The sequence below is a fragment of the Elgaria multicarinata genome, chromosome 16, assembly GCF_023053635.1.
Source record: "Elgaria multicarinata webbii isolate HBS135686 ecotype San Diego chromosome 16, rElgMul1.1.pri, whole genome shotgun sequence".
NCBI lineage: Eukaryota > Metazoa > Chordata > Lepidosauria > Squamata > Anguidae > Elgaria > Elgaria multicarinata.
In genome coordinates this window covers 15,105,667-15,129,802 of record NC_086186.1, presented here as the reverse complement: position 1 = coordinate 15,129,802, position 24,136 = coordinate 15,105,667, and the positions used below count along the sequence as shown (strand labels likewise).

The 24,136-nt window shown below is 40.5% G+C and overlaps 1 protein-coding gene across 1 annotated transcript in view; it reads left to right on the top strand.

Annotated features, from left to right (window-relative positions):
• FBN1 (fibrillin 1) overlaps window positions 1–2,838 on the top strand; it is a 200,171-nt gene extending 197,333 nt beyond the window's left edge. The window contains exon 65 of the mRNA XM_063142808.1: window positions 1,557–2,838. Within this exon, the coding sequence (XP_062998878.1) occupies window positions 1,557–1,946 (390 nt within the window). The 3' untranslated portion in view covers window positions 1,947–2,838. The remainder of the gene's footprint in view (window positions 1–1,556) is intronic.
• The last annotated feature ends 21,298 nt before the right edge of the window (window positions 2,839–24,136 follow it).

The following is a 24,136-nucleotide window of genomic DNA, read 5'->3' as shown; positions in this document are numbered from 1 at the left end:
AAATCCCTTGAGAGTTTGCATAATAAAACTTTTTAGCCAGTGTCAGAGATTTTCCTGTGGAAGCTCTTTTAATTGTTCAGTTCTGCAAACATTCTGTCAACAACTGTTTAATACACAAATCTTTTGTCCTGCTCAAAATAAGCGAGAAAATACCTGTTGCTTAATTTAGACATAATTTAGATCTTGCGGCCGTCTATATGACACTTTGTCTACTCATTTCCCCAAACCCTGCAGCATCACTGCTGCAAAGCAGCACCGATACAGATCTATATGGGCAGGAGTGAGCCTGGGCTATTAAGCCAAGAAAAATCACAGCACCGTTGTCAGATGGTGATAATAGGCAGCAAATACCGTTTTTGTTGTTGTTTTCTGGAAGCTCTACGCAACTTTGAAAGCCTGTAGTAAGGCATCTGTGCTGCTACAGTTCATTGTATTTACGTGTTATTTATCATAACTGCCCTTACTTTCATTCCCCAGACTTCAATATTGCCATGGCAGCCATTACCAGGCCTTCCTTCTTCTCACATCAGTTCGTTGGTTTCTGTTCACCAATCTGCTGCTATGATCATCTTCTTGGCTCATTGCTCTGATCATGTTACTCCACTTCTGAAATCTCTTCATTGGCTTCCAATTCACCTCAGAATCCAATATGAGCTTCTCCTGTTGACTTTCAAAGCTTGTCACACTCTAGCTCCTTCCTATCTTTCTTCTCTCATCTCACATTATTGCCCTGCTTGTGCTCTTCGTTCATCGAATGCCATGTTTCTTGCCCACCCAAGGGTCTCTACTTCTCTTGCTTGGCTTCGTCCATTTTCTCTCGCTGCCCCTTATGCCTGGAATTCTCTTCCAGAGCATTTGCAGATCACGAGTTCAATTACTGTTTTTAAAGCTCAATTGAAAACTTTTCTTTTCTTTTTTCTACAGCTTTTAGAACTTGACTTTGTTCTTACTTTCACACTGTTAGTTTTATTGTCCCATGTGTCTATTTGGTGCATTCTCTTCCCTTTCTTATTGTTTTATTATGATTTTATTAGAATGTAAGCCTATGTGGCAGGGCGTTGCTGCTTTTATTCTTTTACTATGTACAGCACCATGTACATTGATGGTGCTATATAAATAAATAAATAATTGTCCTGCATCCTGTGCCTACTCTGCTACAGCCACTTTCTTAATCTGAACTGAAGTCACAACTGACAGACAACAAATAACCATGGTGACATCAGAGCAAAGTAAACAGCCGCAGTAGGACGACACATCAAAAAGCGCAGTTTCATGGAAAGTAGCACGATGTGGCTGCGAGTTGGTGGCTGGGTCATATAAACAGTGGAGTGCAACTGCACAGCCACAACGGGGCGTTTTCACGTGCACTAACCGACGTTGAGTCCAACGAAAAAGACTCCACATTCTTGAATTAATAACTTTTGTGCTATGGAAATAATCTGAGTAGCTGAATATTTTAGGCAGCCCACGAATTATCTGGATACTTCAGGTGGTTATTGTGCATGCAAGTGTATGAGACAGCAAGGGAGAGATTAAAGCACTCTGTTCTTTTACAGGATCAGCCTGAGATAGAGGCAGCCGTTAACCTGGCCAGCTGGGATATTGAAAAGCCGCCCACCCTTTCTTTCAACATCTCCAATCTTAATAACAAAGATCGCATCTTGAAACTGATCCCCGCTCTCACAACACTGACAAATCACAACCGATATTTAATAGACTACGGGAATGAAGGTGGTTTCTTCAGGATAAATCAGAAAGAAGGAATAAGCTTCCTTCACTTAACAAAGAAGAAGCCAGTGCCTGGAACCTACTCATTACAGATCAGTAGTATTCCACTCTATAAAAAGAAGGAACTCAACCAGCTTGAAGATAAACATGACAAAGACTACCTCAGCGGTGAGCTAGGAGACAACCTGAAAATGAAAATTGAAATTTTGCTTCATTAATTCACCAACCAGAGACCAAATAATTAAAGCCAAAGATAGCTAGGCGAGACTTGAATGTTTTACTTCCCAATAAGGTTCTCCATATCACAGGTACAATCCTTCATGAATATATTTGAACATGTGAGCACTATTCCATTTCGACATAAGCAAGGTACAGGAAGAAAACTGTAGCTCACAACAACCACTTTCTCAGGCTTCTTGTAAGTGTAGCTACCTTGATATGCTGAATCTTGAATACCAAGACTGCTGTTGGAAGTTGGCCATTGATGCCGCGACGGTATCCTATCAGCAGTGATGCAAGAACACAAGTTCCATCAATGGATTCTTCTGTTTTTTAAAAAAATAAATCTTAAAATCCGCTTCTCCAGCTACATCTTACTAGGTCAGCCGTTTATGATATCCGTTTGGTGCTAGAAAATGTCCAACCTAGATTTTATAAATGCACTGTAATATATACACAACTTAGAAGCCAAAGAAATTGCAATTACTCAATCTAAATACATCAATCAACCAAAGTTTAGCTCAGTAGTTTATCTCAGTTATACCTATAATACAGTACATGTAAATTAAGTGTGTGTATACTGTAACCATGCTATTTTTATCCATGAAGCATTTGTAAACTAGATTAATAACACCCTTCATGTGAGGGTTTATAATGGTGCTTATAAGACCAACTACTTAACTGTATACACAAATCTGGTGATGAAATTTCTGTGACAATCAAAATGCACTGAGGTCAGTGGAGACCATTAAACATTCTCAGAAGTCCATTGACACAGTGCCATCCACAGTTACACCGTGACATAATGTAACTCATGTCAAAGAGTACCTATCATGATTCATATCAACTAGGGTTCAATGTCAAATGTCACAAATAAAACAGTTCTTTTTTTAGTTCTATCTGTGGCTTCATGTTCTTGCTAAAGCGCATCAGATCATGCAAAGGCTTTTCACACAAACCTGTTCAGAAAAATATTCTAGATATGAGGTGGGCAATTTATGGTTCAAAGCGTGCTTCTGGCCCCCTTGGCATTTTTGTATTGTCCCCATCTCCTGTTAGTTTCCTGCAAAATCTTAATACTTATTGTTACATTTCAATTGAAAATAACTATTAATTAAAGCTACAAAACCTACATGGACAATTTACAGTTCTCAGTTGTGGAGTGGTGGTGGAGGGAAGCGGTTTACCTAAGGATACAGCTTTAACCAAAATAACCTGTATGCTCATAATTTTTATTTTTTTAAAAAAATATAATCAATCATCTCCAAAACTGAATATTTTAAAATTCGAAATAATTGGAATTGTTAATCCCAAAATACTTAGTAACATTCAACATTTGAGCCCTTCTAAAGTCTATTCCAATTTTATTTGTCCAAACCAACAAGCATGACCAGATATATAAAAAGTCAATTGCTGTACCTCTCTAATTGTGAATACGTTGTCTTTTCTATTATGCAATATTTCACATACTTAATCATCCTTTATGGATGCGATCTTGTTGTTTCTCCATCTGTCTAGGCTGCAATGAGCAAGTTATGCACCAGTTCTTTTATCTTGATCCAAAAATCTCCAGGCACAACAGCATGCAAGGATTTGCACACATTTATGTGCCCAACAGTTTCTTAGCTTTGATAGTGTTGAATCCCAATTAGAAAAAAGAAGAGAACCTTGACCTACTCAAAGCTGGCAACACCAATCATGTGTATATGGCAATGTCTGGGTAGTCCCAATTGGGTGCTCAGGGCTGGACATGGTGTGTGTGCGTCTATATACAGGAACTGGGTTTAGAATACCCTTTTAGATACTCAGTTCCTGAGTTAGATATCATTCTGCACATGGAAGCCTTCTCTGGATTAGAAGGTTGGCCTTTCGTTCCAAATGTCCAGGCAATACTATTATAGAATTTCTCTTATGACCACTTTTCCCCACCCTCAAGCACGGATATTTCTTTACGGATTTGTGAATTGTGAGAAAGACACAAATGGTGATAACCTACAGCTTGCTCTGCTCAGTGCTAGTTGGCATGGGGGGAATGGGGTAAACAGTGTGGATTTCTTTTCTTTTTTGCTTAAATAAATTGGGGATTTATTTAAGCAAATGTACATTTTGCTATGCATTTACTTTTGTGTACTATAGTAGGTTCTTGTAAGTACTTCACTACTCTGGTTATTTTCATGTTAAATAATGGCTTATAAATCTAAGGTTTCTGAAGTCATTTTAAATTGCTTTTTAATGGCATCAGTTTTCCTCCACAGTAGCTGATTCCTTATTTTCCATAAATCTGTCTTCAAAAAGGAAATGGCTACTCTTAGGATTTGAAATATAAGATCAGCATTAATAATAATCAACTGAAATGAAAAATCTAAATTTCAAGTCTTCCAAACACAAACAGGTGAATTTGGGCATTGGACAACTAGTGCCAGAAGGCAGAACTATAATCTAGTCATGACATTTGCATAGGAAATTAATTTTTCTTAGTAATTTCATTGTATGACAAATGTAAATATGAGCTTTATAATGTTAAGGGATTCCAGATATGTGACTTCAGAGGTCAACAATACCCCTATGCAGGCGTTCAAAATCGCAAGTGAGGAGACCCCCAACCCATCTTTCCATAGTGTTTGGGAAGATCTGCAGGGAGATGGTAACAGCTGGATGCGGCCACTATCTCCATTCAGACCTGAGGGGTGGGGCCAACACACCCAGCCCCAGAGACCCCCCACACTTAACATTTTGAACACCTACATAGAGCTAATGTGTGTCCCAGAAGTTGATTGTGACCCTTCATTAATATTGTGACTTACAAATCCACCAATTAGGGCACAACCCTATGCATGTTTAGACAGAAAAAAGTCTTACAATTATAGCTGGGGACTTTTTTCTGTCCAAACATGCACAGGGTTGCACTCTTGTTTGCTTATTTTAGGCATTTGCTCCCTGTAAACTAATATTGTAAAGTTTCCATAAAATCGTTATATAGGCCACAAGGCTGGCTTTAATGTATATAAATGTATGCATCTGTGCAAGACTCATACTAATTCCAGGGCAACAAGGGAGAACCACTTGAACTTCTTATCAGTTGTGGAATGATGTAAATTGAACAGGTAATTTCAGAGGTGTTCCTCTACTCAGAAAGAAGCTCCAGTGTGTGCAATGATGGGACTTACTCCAAAGTATGTCTGTATAGGTTTGCTATCTCAATTATTAAAATGGAATAACTGTGAATCGACAATCAGATGAACGAGGTATATGATGAAGTTTTGAAAAACGTACATTCATTTCAAATGAACTATATATCAAGATGATTCAGTCCACCCCCATGCCTAGTATTTATTTTTGATATGCTGAGGCTGACTGTGTAGGGATAATCCAATATTAAAATCAGCTTTAAACTAACGATTAAACTAAACTGTGAATTACGCAATATTGTGATGCCAGTGTCTGCCTGTAAAAAAAAACACAGAGATTCTGAAGGGAAAAATACTCTGTTAATAGGGGCAGTATAATCTCCCACCCCCAAACAAGGCATCAGACTTTACTGTACATAAACCATACTGGAACCAGGTCTATAGAATAGCAATGCTATTTGTTAAAGAGTATTAATTCCATCCCACAGTAATTTGTGGAATGGAGATGTTCTCTGATAATTCAATCAGTAGAACATAATTTCATTAATCTTATTTTATTCTATGTCTTGTTCCATGTAGCAAACATACCAGTGTAAATGGGATTTGGCATGTACTGGGCTACATTTATTTCTTTTTTAAAAATATACTGCAGATGAATGGTATTTGTTGCCTAAATGTAAAGAACCATGTTGATAAATGTAACCTTCCTCCTTGCAGCACGTAGAAAAATACTTGAATATAATTTAGCATATGTCTGCTTCACAGGTTAATTCACTTAATTCTGATGTGCTTCAAATGGCTAGCCATGCGTTTATCTTCGGAAATGTCTGATCAATGATTTCAACATAATTTGTCTGTACTTGTTCATTGTACATTTCATGATGGCAGCTGCTTTATGGGAACTAACTCGATTGAAGAGCACTGCATTTGAGTTGAGTAGATATGTTAAGATCTGTCTGGGCTCTTTACAACCACGAGCGCCCATTTTCAAATGCAAGTTCTCAGTTGCTATTACTGTCATCAAGCGATGCACATCTATGGCTCTTTATCTGTGTGTGAACAAGCTCTTTGGAGCATTTGTGATGCATTAGCATGTTTGTAGCACTAGAATGACTGAGCTAAAAGGAGAGGTCCAGTTTATGCACCAACCAACTGCACGTTTGCCAAGGTACGAAAGTTTTGTGCTTGCAGAACAAGCAGGACTTTGTGAATGGGAGGGTGTGTATATGCACAAAATGAACTGGGTAGTCTTCCCCTTCAGTCATCCTGTGAATCCTTTCTTGTGCTATACATATGATACCCAGCCTTTACAAGGATTGGCAATTTCGGCCTGATCGTCCATTATTTGTCCTTTACGACAGAGATCATTGTGAGTAAACAGCCATGGCCAATCTGAGCTGTGCAATCTGAGCTCTGAATTTTGGTATTGATGGTGGTAGTAAGTACCTACTTTTGTCTGTCACGTTTGCCTGTTAACCCTTTCTTTCCTGTATATCCTGTTCCTGAGAAACTAAATACATTTATATCAATCTAACAAAACAGATTAAGCCAAGAAGCAGGTGATTTTGTCATGGGCGGTATATAAATGTAACAAATGAAAAGAAATTAAATGAATTGAGCTTGGAAATAAACAGGCACCCAGTGCATTTTACATCATATGGAAGTAACCTGCTACATTGGCATAGTCCAATAGTAGTCTGGCATGGAATTTTGAACGAAGAGAAGTTTCTGTACACTTTTCAAGGAAAGCCCCACAGTAAGGTAGTCTGGATGTCACTAAAGCATGAATGACTAGGAGCACCGGCTTATAGGATAGCTGTCTTAGTGCTCAATGGTGCCCATTTAATCCTATGGGACGAAGTACACAGGTATACACTGGCAATGCTAGAATGTATTATCTGAGCCCCAGCTTCCCAGCTGTGAGAGTTACAGGGACACACATAGTTTTCCCACAAACCGTCTATTATTGCTGGCCCATGAGTCTGTGTATAACAAAAGAAGCCAGTTGAGCATATATATTACAAAGTTTAAGAAAACAGTATGTGCTAAGGTGAAATGGCCAACCGTCAGAGGAAAAAGAAATTTCGTCCCTGGAGACACAAGAATTGCTCACCATGCACAGAGTTCAATATCTTTTTCTAAGCCAGTGTTTTGCAGCTGAAGCTCATACAAATATGGAAATGTCTTGGCAAAGACACTTTGACTTTATGATTTAGTTTAAGTCATAACAAAATACTTTTGTCAGTACCAGTTTAGAAGAACAGATATTCCTTAGCACAAGGCACCTATAGCACTGCACTGAATTTTTGATACATTTTCAGCAAATGTCTATTCTTTCTAAACCAAAAAACCAAAAAAATATTTTTATGGTTGCTTACATAAAATGGTTGCTTGACTTACATTGTAAATGCTTTTTGTGTGTGTGCTACAATTTCCATAGTGCTCGAAATTTGTTTATTACAATTGTCTGGTTCTGGGCCACCAGAATTCATAAGCATTGTAGAAGATCATAGTGTCATGAGATTGTGCTCTGAAAATGCACTCTGTACAAAGGTCTGCAGAGACATTTTGGACCGCTTTCATGCTGCTGAACACATGCTATAAACTTGCACAAATTTGCAGGCGTTGTTAGATCTGAGCATCAAATCTCATCATCTGTCATGAGTTGTTTTCTCCGTTTTGATATAGATTTGTGTCAGCATAAGAGATTCACCTATTTGTGGAGACAAATAACCTCAATTTACTAGGAAGATGTTCTAATATGGAAAGGAAAGGAACCTCTCGTGCAAGCACTGAGTCATTACTGACTCTTGGAGGGACACCAGCTTTCACTAACGTTTTCTTGGCAGGCCTTATAGCGGGGTGGTTTGCCGTTGCCTTCCCCGGCTGTTATTACCTTTCCCCCAGCTAACTGGGTACTTATTTTACCGACCTCGGGAGGATGGAAGGCTGAGTCGACCCGAGCCGGCTGCCTGAAACCAGCTTCTGCTGGGATCGAACTCAGGCCGTGGGGAGAGTTTCAGCTGCAGAAACTGCTGCTTTACCGCTCTGCGCCACACGAGGCTCTAATATGAAGCATCCACAAATCCACTTCTTAATTTGACAGGGCAAGTGTCTCTGGCAAAAAGGATGACCTCCCACAGGATCTCACTTTTCCTGTGTTTTAGCAAAGGGGGTGGGGAGCTGTTTCGTTTTTTAATCAAATATCAGTGCAAAGTAGATAAGACCTCTGCCTATTCCTTGAGCCTTCTGATACATGAGGAGGCCTCAAGGGAGAGGCAGGAATTTCTCTCATTTACACTGCTACTTGGAGGATGTTAGAAACAGCAGGAGATAGAGCTCCACTTTCTTCCCAGCTTGACATACAGCCAGTCGTAAGGTTTGGAATAAGAAAAGAATCAGATTCCTTAGGGACAAGGCCTGTACATTAGGGCAAATCCACCCTTATCCTCATGGGGTAATCCCTCCCTTCACTTCTGCTGCCACTATTAAACTACACCCTTTCATTTAACATATGCCTTTTCCCTTAAGGTAGATCGTCATTAGGCATGAGACAAAACCAGAAAAGTCAAGATACATAGTAAACCTCCCAGAGAGCTTCAGCTATGGGGCAGTATATAAATGTAATAAATAATAAAATAAAGAAATAATAAAAAAAAGAAATAATAAAAAAACAAACAAACAAAGAAGCTTATTATTTTAAAACTATTGTCCCTACTTTTGAATTTTTCTGTACAGTTACTCTTACCACTAATCAGGTGTTAGAAGCCCCAGTTCCTATCCCTAGCCAAACTTAAGCCATTTCCCCTATCAAGCTTCACTCCAGTTAACTGACAGGCCTAACAGGAGGGTTTGAATAGCACTCTTCTTTCTGGTCACTTCTGGTTAACTTCTACCTAGGACCTGCCATTTCCTTGTCAGACTTAGGCTAGATCTACATTACTAGGCTGACCATATGAAAAGGAGGACAGGGCTCCTGTATCTTTAATAGTTGCATAGAAAAGGGAATTTCAGCAGGTATCATTTGTATATATGAAGAACCTGGTGAAATTCCCTCTTCATCACAGCAGTTAAAGCTGCATGAGCTATACTAGAATCACCAGATTTAAAAGAGGGCAGGGCAACTGCAGCTTTAACTGTTGTGATGAAGAGGAAATTTCACCAGGTTCCTCATATATACAAATGACGCCTGCTGAAATTTCCTTTTCAATGCAACTGTTAAAGATACAGGAGCCCTGTCCTCCTTTTCATATGGTCACCCTATACACTACTGCTTTAAAGCATTGTTGAAGTACACTGATAACTGTTGTGGCACATTCCACAGCAGTTCAAAGATGATCTGGTGCTGACTATCAGCATAGCCTGGCCAATAAAAGTTTCCCTCAGTCCTACTGATTTCAGGTTTAGTACATTCTGGTTGGGGTAGTCCGTGGATCTTGCTATAATCATTGATTTCAGAATTTGGGTTTTCACATTGGCCTTGTGGAATGCCTTCCTCATGAGCTGAAAGAGAAGCCATACAGTATCCACATCTCTCTGGTGGTCTACCCAGAGTAGCTGCCTATTTATTTATCCATTTGTTCTCTGACTCCCAGAGCACCAATGGCCAATCACTGTAGGTTTAAGGGCATAATCAACCTGATCTGCCGTTGTAGTTTATGTGAAGCAACCCTCAACTAGTATTGCATGGTTAGCATGAAGGGGTAGCGTTGTGTGTGATCTCTGCCTCAACCTCTGTATGCATACATCACTATGAGGAATTGCAGCTCTATGATACAGAAGCATAACTGGTGTCTGGAAGTATGATGGGTGTGTTTGCATAAAGTGCAGGACCTGTAGGTTTTCTGAAAAGTATCACCTTTCCCCCAAATAAACAAAATTCAAAAATGTGGGAATGGGGTAGAGTAGCAGTGTGGCATAGTGGCTAAAGTGTTGGACTGGGAGTCAGGAGATCCAGGTTCTAGTCCCCACTCGGCCATAGAAACCCACTGGGTGGGCCAGTCAGAGACTCTCAGCCCAACCTACCTCACAGGGTTGTTGTTGTTGTGAGGATAACATGGAGAGGAGGAGGATTATGTAAGCCGCCTTGGGTTCCTTGGAGGAAAAAAGGCAGGATATAAATGTAATAAATAAATAGCAGCACCTGGAGCATCCGTTACAGCGTGAATGGGATCCAAATGTAACAGCAAGCACACAAGCAAAAACTGAAAGAGTTAGAAGAGGAGGAGCCATTTGTTGACTCCATGCATAAATGATGGAATTCACTTCCACAAGATAGCCATGAATGTGAATGGCTTTAAAAGGGGATTAGACAAATTCATGGCAGATAAGGCTATCATTGGCTACTAATTATGATGGCTATAAATTACCTCCAGTATCAGAGGCAGTGTGTCTCTGAATATCAATTACTGGGGAATAGAAACAGGAGAGCGCTTCCCGTAGTCATATGGTTGGCCATTGTGTAAACAGAATACTGGACTAGATAAGCATGTTCTAATCCCAAAATGCTGGAAATGGCTCCTTGAAATGAGCCAATTCAGGCAGAGGAAACTTCCAACTATGATCTTGCCCAAGCTGGTGCAGTCTCCTCAGGTTCCCCTTGTAGTTGATGGATACCAGGGTAATGAAGAGGATCCTGGAGCATGGCCTCATTTTCTTTTATAGAGGACGGTCCCCAAAAATGAAGGGGGTGGGGAAATTACCATTGGCCAAGGGAATTGGTGGGGTTAATATATTATCTAGAAATCCACATATGACTTTAGTTGATTTTAGGATCTCCACCTGGTTAATTAACTCCAAAAATGAAGAGAATCAAATGTGTAGCCAATGTAGTATATGTCTTTGGGGAGGGGTGGTGGTACTTTTTTGAATTGAATCTGCCAAATAATGAGTTCCTTCTTAAGTTGTTAAGAGATCTTACCAAATTTCCCTTAAGAAAGTAATAAAAATTAATAGTAAAAGTTGGCACCATGTTACATAGCCCTCTGCCACTGGATCAGGCTAGATTGTACCAAACAATTATGCAATTTTATAACAGCCAGCATAGTTTTGCAAAGCAGGAAATTGGCTTCGTGTCCATATCGCATACGGGGGGAAAATGTTAACCTAAAGTGTGTCAATCATAATAAACCTCAAAGCAGTAACCTAAAACAGGTGAAAGCAAGTTTTGAGTTTCATTTCAAACCCACTAGAATAGCTTGGTTTGTCAAGGTTCATGAACCTCTTCTTGAAACTGGGCTCACTTTCAAGAAATCCTGGATTGTAATTCAGGCAAGTTGGGGCCAAGTTTTGACTCAATTTGGAAAAAAGTTCAGGTGAATAAGGGAATGTTTATGCTGTGAGGTAGAAACGATACAAATCTTGGCCGTTTTGCTTAGTTTCAGCCTTAACCTAGTGCCTGGCAGTGCCTTCCCTTGAGTTTCAACCCTGGAAGCAAAACAGCAGGTACCAGCAAGCTACACAAGTGTGAGAGATTAATTTACTATGGCAGACTGCTTTCATAAAGGAAATATCATGAATCCTCTTTATACAATCTGTATACATGTGGGAAGACAGCCAATGACTAGGTCTGCATAATCACTGCAGTCCACCGTGGTCATGTGTCATCAGTTACATGCAGGATTCTTCCTGATACTGAAGTGATGTGTGTGGGAAATTTTCACCTTCTGCAAATCAGACATGATTGAAAAATTATCCAATGACTCGTCTTAACTTCAACATACTAACAGCATCTGCCTTGTCTTCAGATGCTACATCAGCACTAGTGGGCTCTGCCAGGGCTTTGGGGCCCCAGCTACTGGGTGCTAACATCAGGTTTGAGTATGATCCATTTTAGGCTCCAGCATGGTGTCAACGTCAGACAGTTCATTGGATAAAAATGCTTCGAGGCCAAGCTTAGGCCCTCAGCTTTGTTTAGACTTTGTCCTAGGGTGGCCATATGTCCTCTTTAATGGAAGATGGTACTCTATTTCAAGGGCTCTCCAGTCCAATTCCAGTTTAAAGAGAAAGAACCATAAGAATGGCTGCCATAAACAGTTCGCACGTGAACAGCAGACTGAACAGGCAGGCACAGATCCCCTTGTCACAGCCTTCCACAAACTATGGTGACAGGTACTTTGAAAGGAAAGGAACCTCTCGTGCAAGCACTGAGTCATTACTGACCCTTGGAGGGACACCAGCTTTCGCTGATGTTTTCTTGGCAGGCCTTATAGCGGGGTGGTTTGCCATTGCCTTCCCCGGCCGTTATTACCTTTCCCCCAGCTAACTGGGTACTCATTTTACCGACCTCGGGAGGATGGAAGGCTGAGTCGACCCGAGCCGGCTACCTGAAACCAGCTTCCGCTGGGATTTACTGTTTTACTCTGTACAGCACCATGTACATTGATGGTGCTATATAAATAAATAAATAAATAATAATAATAATAATAATAATAATAATCGAACTCAGGCCGTGGGGAGAGTTTCAGCTGCAGAAACTGCTGCTTTACCACTCTGCGCCGCACGAGGCTCGACAGGTACTTTACTTCTATTTAAATTATAAGAAACATTTCCAAATGTGCATACACACACACACACCCCTTAGCATATGCATATCACTGTCCTCTTTTCTGGGAGGCGATGCTTCCTCCTTTTTGGGTGATCTATAAGTGACTACCCTATACTTCTTCCTGTCTGCTTATTCTTCCTGCCTTCCACTTTCTCTGTGCTGAAAAGCAACACGTGAGGGAAGTCCTAACCAACATTCCACCACTTTTCTGCTGCGAATCACATTCTCCTAAAGCTGGTTTTCCCTAGAAGTGCCTGTTGAGATTTTAATATACATTTAATCATGTGTAATTTGGCTGACCCCTAACCCCGCAGATCCTCACACATGGCTCTGTTTAGCTTCCCTACATCCCAGTACTGACAGTGAGTCTCTATGCTGCCCTCTAGTAGCCCTCCATGATCAGGAACATCCTAGGACATATGAAAAGGAAAATCTTTCTCCAAGGGCCAGTCCTTCATGTAGCCAAAACATCCACGCACAAGAAGGAAGTATCAGCAGGGTTGGGGAAATCAAAATGTTTGAAACAAAACAAAAACTTGGGGTGGGAGTGGGGGGAATCCCGAAACCAGCCCAAGAAAGAATGAGCATGTTCAGTGACCGCAGAATACTGTAGCCTGCAAGGGGAAACCGGGAAGTGGAATGGAGTAGTCTAGAAAAGCATTATGACTGCTTGGCACCCTGAACACAAGTGCTCCACACTGCAAATTTTTGTTATAGGTTGATCCCCTGTGAAGAATCTATATACCTTAGAACTGGGAGGGAATCCCCGTTGCTACTTAGGAGGTCATTGTTAATTACTTTTTCCATGGCCTGATCTCCTGGATTCCTCAGTCCAATGTTGTTGATTTAAATATGTAAGTAGTGCTGAACAGGGTCCAATTTGAATGCAATGAAAATAAAGTATACCCAAAAGATGGCATATTCCTGGCAGGGTTTGTGATTCTAACACTGGCTGGCTGTAAGTTCTTGATGATGTCAGCTTAGCGCAAAGTTACCCCGTTTGCTGCATGACATGCTTAGAGGCAATGATGGCCATACAGTGTAGTCTCTCTTGAATACTCCACAGAAAAGAAAACTCTGTTAACACCCAAGGCTGAGCTCTACTCATTTCACGTATGCTGCAGTGCTTGTGTAATTAGCATACTTGGGGTAAGCTAGGCATGTGGGATTTGATAATTATATATTTTGCTCCAAACGCCCTGCTTTAAATGAAAGAATACATGCGTTAGAGGACTAGTTTTATTTCGATATTAGCAAGCATGGTGATAATTCTAATCCCGTGAAATCCTGATTGGTGAATAGCTATGAATCAGGCTGACAATCATTCTTACTGTCATGGGATAATGTTTTCTGGAGGGTTGGTTAGCCATGAGGGTTAGGGCTGTCCGTTTTCTGTTTGATTCATAAATATGTAAGGACTAATCTCTAGTGAACTCAGCTCTACAAAGTAAAGACACACGCACACACACGCACACACACACACAGAGCGCAATCATGAAATATCGATTGTGGTATAGAATGTATGCATGATTCTACTATAAAGTGGCCATTGTGAATCGGAGACTCAGATAACTCATCTGCAACTCAAACTGTTGCTTTGCGGAGTTCTTATCCCCATAATTAAGACCATGTGTTATGTAGCAAACAATAACTCTAGATATTACTCATAATTCTTTGTCCGTAAATTTTGTAATGAAAGAGATGGGAAGGAAAATTATTTCTTTTATTTTTGGTATGTTAACAGCTCTAAATTATTAGGGTGGGAAGCAAATGTCAATGAAACATGAAAGTTCTTGGTGCGGTGTCCACATTTGCTCATGCTTTCAAACCCACTGGGGCTTATTAGTTCATGGGAAAGATGACAAAAAGGGAATAAAAAATCAGAGAATGAATCCAGGATCAACAACTGGCTTCTATAGTAACAGAGAAAATTGGACTGGGTGGCGGAGAGGTGGCAACACAGCATGAGGAATTGTACACAGGGCGAATATATAAATGAAGTCCTCCTGAGAGATTCACTGTCCTTTTGGCACAGCAGATTCCAACGCAGAAAGTACGGCACTGCACGTTCCTTGAAGGGTTGATACTGAATCTCTGCTTCTAAGAGTTGATGCTGATGTATTAAAAATCTCCCTGGACGTAAAGTTAAGAGAAAACAAGGAGCATGGAGGCAGAAGAACTAAGCTTCTCCTTCAGCACCCACTTCACATCATACCCTGAATGGAGACGTCATGTATAGTCTCCTTTCATTAAAACAGCCATCCCCAACCTGGTGCCCTTCAGTTGTGTTGGACCATATTATACCCAGCGAACATGGATGCCAGGTTGGTGAAGTCTGAATTAGAGATTCTTTCTGAGTAAGAACATCACTTTGAGAGCTATTGTAATATACCTGCCTGTGATTCTTTCTCCACAGAAGCTATTATTCGGCGTTAACAACAGCAGCAGCAGCCACAGCAGCCACCACCAAACAAAACTTGGTACATGTATATTGGCCCATGGTGAGCTTGTTGGACTTGGATATCTGTCCTCAATTAATAGCGTCATTAATATTAGGTTGCCTTCAGACAATGTAGCTTCTGCGGGTTCCATAATTTAAAGCATAACAGCCACGGTTGAGAAAGAACCTGTTTTGCCAAGCTCAGATGTCCAAGCAAGAAAACTCCTATGTTCAATTGAACTACAATTCACTGGGCCTGTTCAGACAACACACTGAGCCGTGGTTAGGCCACTAACCCTTTTGCAGTAAATGGTGCAAAATTATGTAGTGCGATTATGTAGCTACCACGGTTAGGAATGGCTCAAATGACATGCTAAGTCATAGTTCACATGACACGCCAAGCCATAATGTTTAGCTCAAAATGTTTAACCACCGTGGCTTAGCGTGGCTTCTGAACAGGGTTTTGAAGAGATTCAACTTCCCCCGGCACGCATGGGTTAATCAGCTCATCAGTGCAAGGAAGGACTGAGCTAGCACCCAACAACTGGTTTTTGAATGGCCACTCTTAATGCTTTATCACTGTCTATGTTCTGAATTTCAGTTTCCTTTGACTTCACTGCTTATAATGCGTACATAAATCTGCCAACTGAGGTCTTCATGCATCTGGTGAAGTGGACAGTGTCTTGAAAGCTTATGCCGGAATAAATTTGTTAGTCTTTAAGGTGTGAGTCCCCAAAATGGTGCCCACAGGAACAACGGCACACGTGGGGACCTCCAACGGCACCCATAAAGCTCTCCATTCCCTGCCCCCTTACAACAACAACACAATAAAAATCTTGGAAACTGTTAGGGTAGCCTTCTATACTTTTCTAGCCTCTAGCCTTGTTCGTTCTCTTCTCTCTACCCTTTACCTTGCTGTTTCCCCCTCCCTGCCAGCTTTCATCCTCACTATTTCTCTCCTGTCCCACCACCTCTTTAGGCAGCCGTTATATGACTAGCCCCATTTTCCATTGGAGCCATTTTGTAGTGAGGGCCACAGCAGTTTCTCAAATTCTTAAATGTGCCCACGGGTCAAAAATGCAGTTTTAGCCCTTTCTGGTCACTAACCACTGTATATTTTTTAAACACTACCACCAGCTATTCAGTATTTTCACATTCGCAACATGATAGTATACTCATTATCCAAACTCTGGTTTTTCAGTGCTCCCATTTCACTTAAAATCTTGTGAGTGCTCAAACAGGGGTCCAGATTATAATTCATTTGCTGCTTCTTAGTAATGCTCTTAAAGGACTTAGGTCTCAGCGTCCTGAGAAATCTTCCAAACTTGCTTGGTGATAGAGCATTCATGACCCACCAATATCCACTGAAAAATTCACATCTGTAGGCTTCATCATGTGAATCAGTTTTTGATTACCCACTATCATATGAGCTCCCAGGATGGTCCAATTTTGGTGCCACTCCGCTAATTCATACATGGCCTCAGCATGTCGTTTGGACCCCAACTAGGGTGTAAGAACAAGCCAAATTAGAACCCACAAATGCAATTATAGTAAAACGTTTTTATAAAATCTATATTCATCATCAACCAGCTGATGATGTATTGATGTCCTATTTACATGCTTAATTTGAAGTGGAGAAAGGGAACGTAATGGGTACCTTGACAAAAACCAGGTACAATGTTTTATGTGTCCACTCTTGTGTTACGCTTTGGCTGACAACTACACAGAATGGAGTTTGCAATTGCAGATTCTTGCAGTGCAGGCTGGATGACTTACCAGCATTGGACTGGATTTGCATGGGATGCATGTCTGATCTGCTCCTTCAGAACAATTGCGCTAAGAACTACCATCCTGGATTAGTCCAAAGGTCTTCATAATGCTGGTTTCTACTGGTTGTGAGTCCAGATGTGTTTGGGAAACTCACAAGCAAAACTCCCCCCCCCCAGCGTGAACTACTCAGAGATACAGTACCTCTAAATATGAAGATTCTGTTTAGCTACCACACACAATTAATATTAATACACCCTAACAGTAATTTAATGTTCTGTCAACCACATAAAAGCTACGTGAAGTTTTACAGCTCACACATGGACCCTAATAGCTACAACCATATTATATATAAAAAATTGCTCGTGTGCTGTTTTTCAGAGGACATTGGAACATTTTTCAGCATGTGGAGAAATGGGATGACTAACTGAAGCCTTGCAAATACTGAAGGGCAAAACATCCGTCACTGCAAATTCGACTCCATTAGCAACTTCATGATGAGCATTATATTAATTGAATTGTGGCTAGCCTCGAAACCTGATCACAGCCCAATATGTAGTTATGTGGGAACTCTGGTTTCTGGAAGAGATGTACATTCCCAAGCTGCTTGGGTGTGCCCCACATGTCAAGCATTCAGTACAGAAAGAACAAACTGTGATCCACCATTGTCCTAGACCCTCTCTGGGGTGTTGCTTAGCAGCAGCATAGAACAAAGCAATGGAATGACTTCTTGTAGTAGAGCAATTCAAGCTATGAGGCTAGAGAAAAGAGGTTAAAGGAAAACAAACACACCCAGTTCTGCCAGGAACAGCCCTCTGCGTTTATTTGACACAAGCGCATTTCAGCCCTTCACATATATTCATACAACTTATTTCATTTGTGGTTAACACCTCTGGATTTGATTAGAGTAATGCACAAATTAATAATTGTTGTTGCAATACAATTTGAACTAATGCGATCAGAAGCTACACTTCCAGAACTGTCAGACTGCATAGAAATACATTTACAGAATTTATGGAAGCTGAGCACGTTGGCAAGATGGTTGTTTTGGCTTCCAGGAGAAAAGTGATGAGTTACAGATCCACCAGTCCGAAAGGCATATCTGTACTAAAGAAGGCAGCTTAAGCTCTATAGTGATGGCTGAATTGCTGTCCTCACCAGCTCATCCCCAACCCATTAGTTTCATTCCCTAATTTTCCCCTCTTCTGCTCCTCACAAGTACACTACCTTAGCATCTCTGAGCAAGCACATGCCCATTTTTGCTGTTTAAAACGCCCGTAGTATAAAATAAGTTTTAAATCAAATCAAATCAAAATACCAAACACACTCCCTGGTCCCAAGCTTTATAACTTCATGTTCTAGAAACTAGTCAGGATGGTGAAACATTCTGGATGGTTGGCAAGCCTGATGGTTGTCTTATTATTAATAAATACCTTCTGACCATTTAGAGGATATGGCAGGTGTTGTATATGAAAGCTAAAAACATGGGATCTTCTATAGCAGGGATGGGGAACACGCAACCTTCCATAGGTTGTTGGGTTACAGCTCTCATTATCCCATACCACTGGCTATGCAGTCTGGAGCAGATGGGAACTGCCATTCAACATCTGGATGGTGGTGGCCACAGAATCATAGAATAGTAGAGTTGGAAGGGGCCTACAAGGCCATTGAGTCCAACCCCCTGCTCAATGCAGGAATCCACCCTAAAGCAGCCCTGACAGGTGGCTGTCCAGCTGCCTCTTGAATGCCTCTAGTGTGGGAGAGCCCACAACCTCCCTAGGTAACTGGTTCCATTGTCATACTGCTCTAACAGTCAGGAAGCTTTTCCTGATGTCCATCCAGAATCTGACTTCCTGTAACCTGAGCCCATTATTCCGTGTCCTGCACTCTGGGAGGATCGAGAAGAGATCCTCACCTGTCCACACCACTATCCTATAGCCTGTCTCGTTTTCTTTTTGGAAGGTGAGTGTCTGTGATTTCTATTTTCAGGAACTACCCAGCAATCTTGCACAAGATTGGCTTGCATAGGTAGGGTTCAAGCAGAGATGGCACAGCAGGTTCGAAAGTGTATTGAATCTGCCCAACTAAAAAAAAATGGAGTTTTCTTCCAACTAGAACATGTGATTATTTTGTCTTAAGACAGTTGGCTACAACCTTTTTCTTTTCTTTTTTTTTCTTTTTTGCTCTGGCTACCAATCTGTAAACCACAAAATACTCATGTTAAAAGGATCCAGCCCATGTGACTTCTTTTATGATTGTTCAGTTTCCTTGATGTTTTCTTTTGTCTAATTTCACCACAATCCACAGTAATCGAGAGAAACATTTGTTTCACTTCAAAAGAAACTAGCTTCAGTTGTTAACTCGGTTATTATTTCGGAATTCATTCAAGGCATTTATATCTCGCCATGCCAAAATGGTAAAAGTGGCTCACATTTAATTAAAATTAAAAACATGGTCACCACTAGAAATGTATTTAATTTATATACCGCCCCATAGCCGAAGCTCTCTGGGCAGTTTACAAAAGTTAAAAACAGTGAACATTAAAACATTAATTAGAACATTAAAGTACACAAAATTTTAAACCATCAAAAATATAAAAACAACAGTATACAATGAATACACTGAATAAAGAACAAATGATAAAACTGTAAAACAGCAAAAGCATCAGCAGTCTTAAGAAATGTAGCCTAATAATAATAATAATAATAATAATAATTTATTTATTTATTTATTACCCGCCTCTCCCTTTGGATCGAGGCGGGGAACAACATTAGTACAACAAATCAACACATCTTAAAAATTCTTGATTTTACATTCATCTCGGTAGGCCTGCCGGAAAAGGCTAGTCTTTAAAGCTGTCTTAAATTCAGAGAGAAAGTTAATTTTACGAATCTCCTCTGGCAGGCTGTTCCACAATCTGGGGGCGACAGAAGAAAAGGTCCTCTGTGTAACAGTTGTCAGCCTAGTTTTGGCTGACTGACGTAAGTTCTCCCCAGAGGACCTGAGTGTGCGGTGCAGATTGTACAGGAGAAGGCGATTGCACAGGTAACCTGGACCCAAACCATGTAGGGCTGTAAAGGTAACAACCAACACATTGTACTTTGCCCAGAAATGGCAAAGCAGATGATCTTGTATTCAGCTTTAGAGAACGTTTGCTACTGAGTGGATTAAAAATGTAATAACTAAGTATGTTTATCTGGTAGGATACTTAAGCATTGCAGTTAATCTATTGCTCTTCAGTTTGAGAGACCTTGTATTTCAGAATTAAATTGCAAAACCCTGGGCCTAATCCAGCCAAAGTTAAATCCTTTAATTTCCATCGATTCCAAAGAGAGTTAAGCATATCTTTCCCACTGATTTTTGCGTTGGACCTCTCTGTAGATGCTGCTGGTGTTCTTTTCATACTAGCTATGATAAAAATAAGAATAAAGAATAGTACCTACAGCATGTGCAGTCTGGAAAACGAATCACCTGTTGAAAAAAAGGCTTACAGCTGCATGTGTTTTGATAAATGTGTTGTAATGTGACCTGGATTGGGCAAGATTAAGATGAACCAAGTTTGGTTTCGGGGGGGAAAGTTATTAAATTGGTTAAGTTAATATATACAAATCCTACTGCCTCTGTGTATGTAAATAGATTTAGCTCAGATCATTTTTAATTACACAGAAGCACATGTCACGGATGTCCATTGTCTCCCTCCTTTTTGCATTATCACTAGAACCTCTCGCTGAAATTATTCAGAAAAAAAGCAGAACGGAAGGGAGTGAAGTTTTGAAATGAGAAGTGTAAAATTAATTTATACGCACATGATATTACACTGGTATTACAAGATCTTGAAAAGGTGTTGGGGAGCTTTGGGGTTTGCTTGAGCGTCTCAGTATTCAGGTATGATAACAGCACGTAGTGATGGATATGCCTGGGTGGAAGCGGGAAAACTACATCATTTTCTTATGAGACGTCATTTTGCACTCTGCAAAACTCACATGATGCTATGTCAATTTTAATCTGTTCTAATTATTCCATTGTAAAATATCCAGACGTTTGTCCTGGTGTTACAGAAGGATGTACTGAACAGAACCCTTTCCCTTACATGTCTGGCATCAATATAATAGCATGGAACATGGGTAGCATGCAGCTACTTCAGAAACCTGAATGGTCTGTAATATGACTTCTTTTTTTGGCAAAAGCTGAGAAACTCTGAAGCAAAGCGTTCACTTGAGTTTCACTTGAGGTCACAAATGTATGTGAGTTGAAAACGCCAGGCCTGCCAAAAAACACAGGCTGAACTCTTACCAAAGAAAAGGACACTGTTATTCTTACAAGGAAAGATTTGACAAGGCAGGAAATAGGTAGGGTCACAGAAGTTTGCTTAATACTGAAACTTATTTAACTGTCCTGAAGCCAAAAAAACAATGACTGCAGACCTGTCTGAGTATTACCGACAGTTCCAGCCAACATAGAAATTGAGGAACATTCATTAGGATTCTCAAAACTATAACAAGTTTCAGTATGCCATCATTGTACAAAGTAGATTAGTTTAACATGCAGAACATGACCATGACAACAAAAAAGTTAAGTTAAAGAAGTGAAAGAACAGAAGAAAGTCGATGGCGGCGGGTGAGACGTTTCTCTTCGTTGCAATTTTCCATTCTTGTTGAAACTCAGCAGGGGAAAAGAAGCCACAGGCCCCTCCTCGGTTTGTCTCTTGCGCCAGGAGCAATTGTGCAAACGGCTCAACCTTCCAAACCTTATTTCAATTATAGACATTGTTCCACTCCTCGAGAGTTATGCTTTTTGCCAGCTTTCACTCAACTAATGCTGCATGTTGCTTTCCACCAACGTAGTCCCATTGGGAGTCATCAGTGATTAATTGCAGACAAAGAACTTTGAGAAAGAGAGAAAGAAACCCTTGCAGAAGTGTGTGCAGCGGGAAAATAAAAGGCAACCTTCGAGTGCCATCTAGTGGTTAATATGCTAAACTAAAAACAAACTAAAAACTCCCCAGCCACTGCCCTCCTCAAGTATTTTCACAGATTACCGCTTAGGAAATTTAAAATTAAGGATAATGGGGGTATAGAAAGAGGGTTAGTAGAGCTGTGTCTAGGCATGATACCACAGAAAAGTTAGTGTGTGACAGCAATTGGAAGCTTGGTTCTCCAGTGTTTTGATTTACATTGGAAAAGTTCAGCTTGAGGTGAACTTGAAAATACTACTTTCTCATTGAAGTAGATATACTTTCCCCACAGCCTCACTGGCACAAGTTCTGCAGTTTCTCTTGTTCAGGTCAGGTCAATATGGATTCTTCAGCTCAAGAGGTTTTTATTTTATTTTTTAAAAGAAGAACGAAATGAAGCAGAAAATGAAATGTTTTGTGCCAAGGTAGGAGAATTGCAAGTATACTTTCTTTTAGGATTACCTCTACACAGATACATAATACTCAGTACATATATGCACAGGCGAGTACTCCGTGATTAATTGGTACTGTGATTTAACACTCTTCGTGACTGTACATACCTAATGCTTCTAATTATACCAGGGACTGTTTAAAAAATAAGCTGCTGTGATGGCTTATAAACCCATTATGGGTTATTGCGCTGTCCGAACTCAGCCTTAGAAAGCTTTATCTGCACCTTTGATAATTCTCCATTATTGATGTGCAATAACTGGCTGCAAGCACAGAATTTCTCGCCCTTGTAGAACTAAGGGCTCATCTACACCAAGCAGGATATTCCATTTTGAAAGCGGTATAGAAAAGCTAGGAGCCACACTACTGCTTTATAGCAGTATTGAAGTGTACTGACAACTGTTGGGGCCCATGACACATACCATATACCACTTTCATAACACTTTCATAGTGCTATATCCTGCTTGGTGTAGATGTGTCATGGGCCCCAACAGTTGTCAGTGCACTTCAGTACCACTATAAAGCAGTAGTGTAGCTCCTGCAGTGCAGTTGAATACCTCTATAAAGTAATAGTGTGGCTCCTGCCTTTTATATACCGCTTTCATAGTGGAATACCCTGCTTGGTGTAGCTGAGCACTAAGTAGGTCAAGGACTAGCCAGTGCCCAGATGGGAAGGTGAGCCGCAAATGGCGTGGGCTCCCTCATGACCAAATGCCAAACTTCTTCCCGTGTTGTACTTCCACTTCCTGCTCATATAACTAGCTTTTGGTTCTTGTGTGGCCTTTCAAACAAAATATATTTTTGTCTATGAAGAAAATACTTAAACAGCATTTGGCTGCATTTTATTTGAGCTAACCAGTTTTCCTCTTTTTGTGCAGGAAATTGCAGTCTTGAAAATAGTGGAATAGCAGAATCACTGTATCTGTGCAAATTTCCTGAAATTTCTGGTACATTTTCATTTGGCATTGCATTAATGCACACCTTTAAATATTTCCCCCCACAAAGCTATGAAAAGTCTCTTTGGTAAATTCAAAATTGGAATAAAACATAAATCATTCTCATGAGCGGGGAAACGAGGAGACAACTGTTTCCTCCACCTATCCCAGTTCTACAAAATAGCATGTTACAAAGTACTCAAAGATTCAGCTATTTTGGGAGTGGTAATCTGCCCTTGGGAAGAGGTTCCATTTTGGCCTGATGGTAGGCTATTAAAAGACAGGCTAAGAGAACATTTATGTATTTATTTATTTATTTGTATCCTGCCTTTTGCCCAATGTTGGGCCTCAAGGCGGCCTTACAAAGTTTAAAATATACATGGGGGTGGGGGGAAACAAAACCATAAACAATTTAAAAAACAATCCTATGGCTCTAAGGCAGCGTCCTTATCTGGCAGAGATAACCTAACGATAGTAATTCATGCTCTGATAACCTCTCATGTGGATTACTGCAATGCGTTATATGTGGGGCTGCCTTTGAAAATGATCCAGAAACCTCAGGTGGTACAAAACAACAAGACTTGTTAATAGGGACTGGCCAATGAGACCACATTATGCCAGTCCTTTTCCAGCTTCACTCGTTGCCAGTCCAAGTCCGGGCCTGATTCAAAGTAATAGTATTAACATTTGAAGCCCTAAACAGGTTTTCTAAAGGAACGCTTCCTCCCATATGAACCTGCTTGGATTCTAAGATTGTCTTCAGGGGTGCTTCTCCGTGAACCTCTGCCAAAGGAATAGAGCCAAGTGGCTACCAGGAGGTGAGCTGTGGCATCCCAGCTGTGGAACGAGCTCCCTAGAGGTTTGTCTGGCACCTATGTTACACTCTTTTCGATGCCAGGTGAAGACTTTATTCTTCCAGTATTTTAACCTTTTATCATCTTAATCTTTTAACTTTCCAGTTTTAAATCT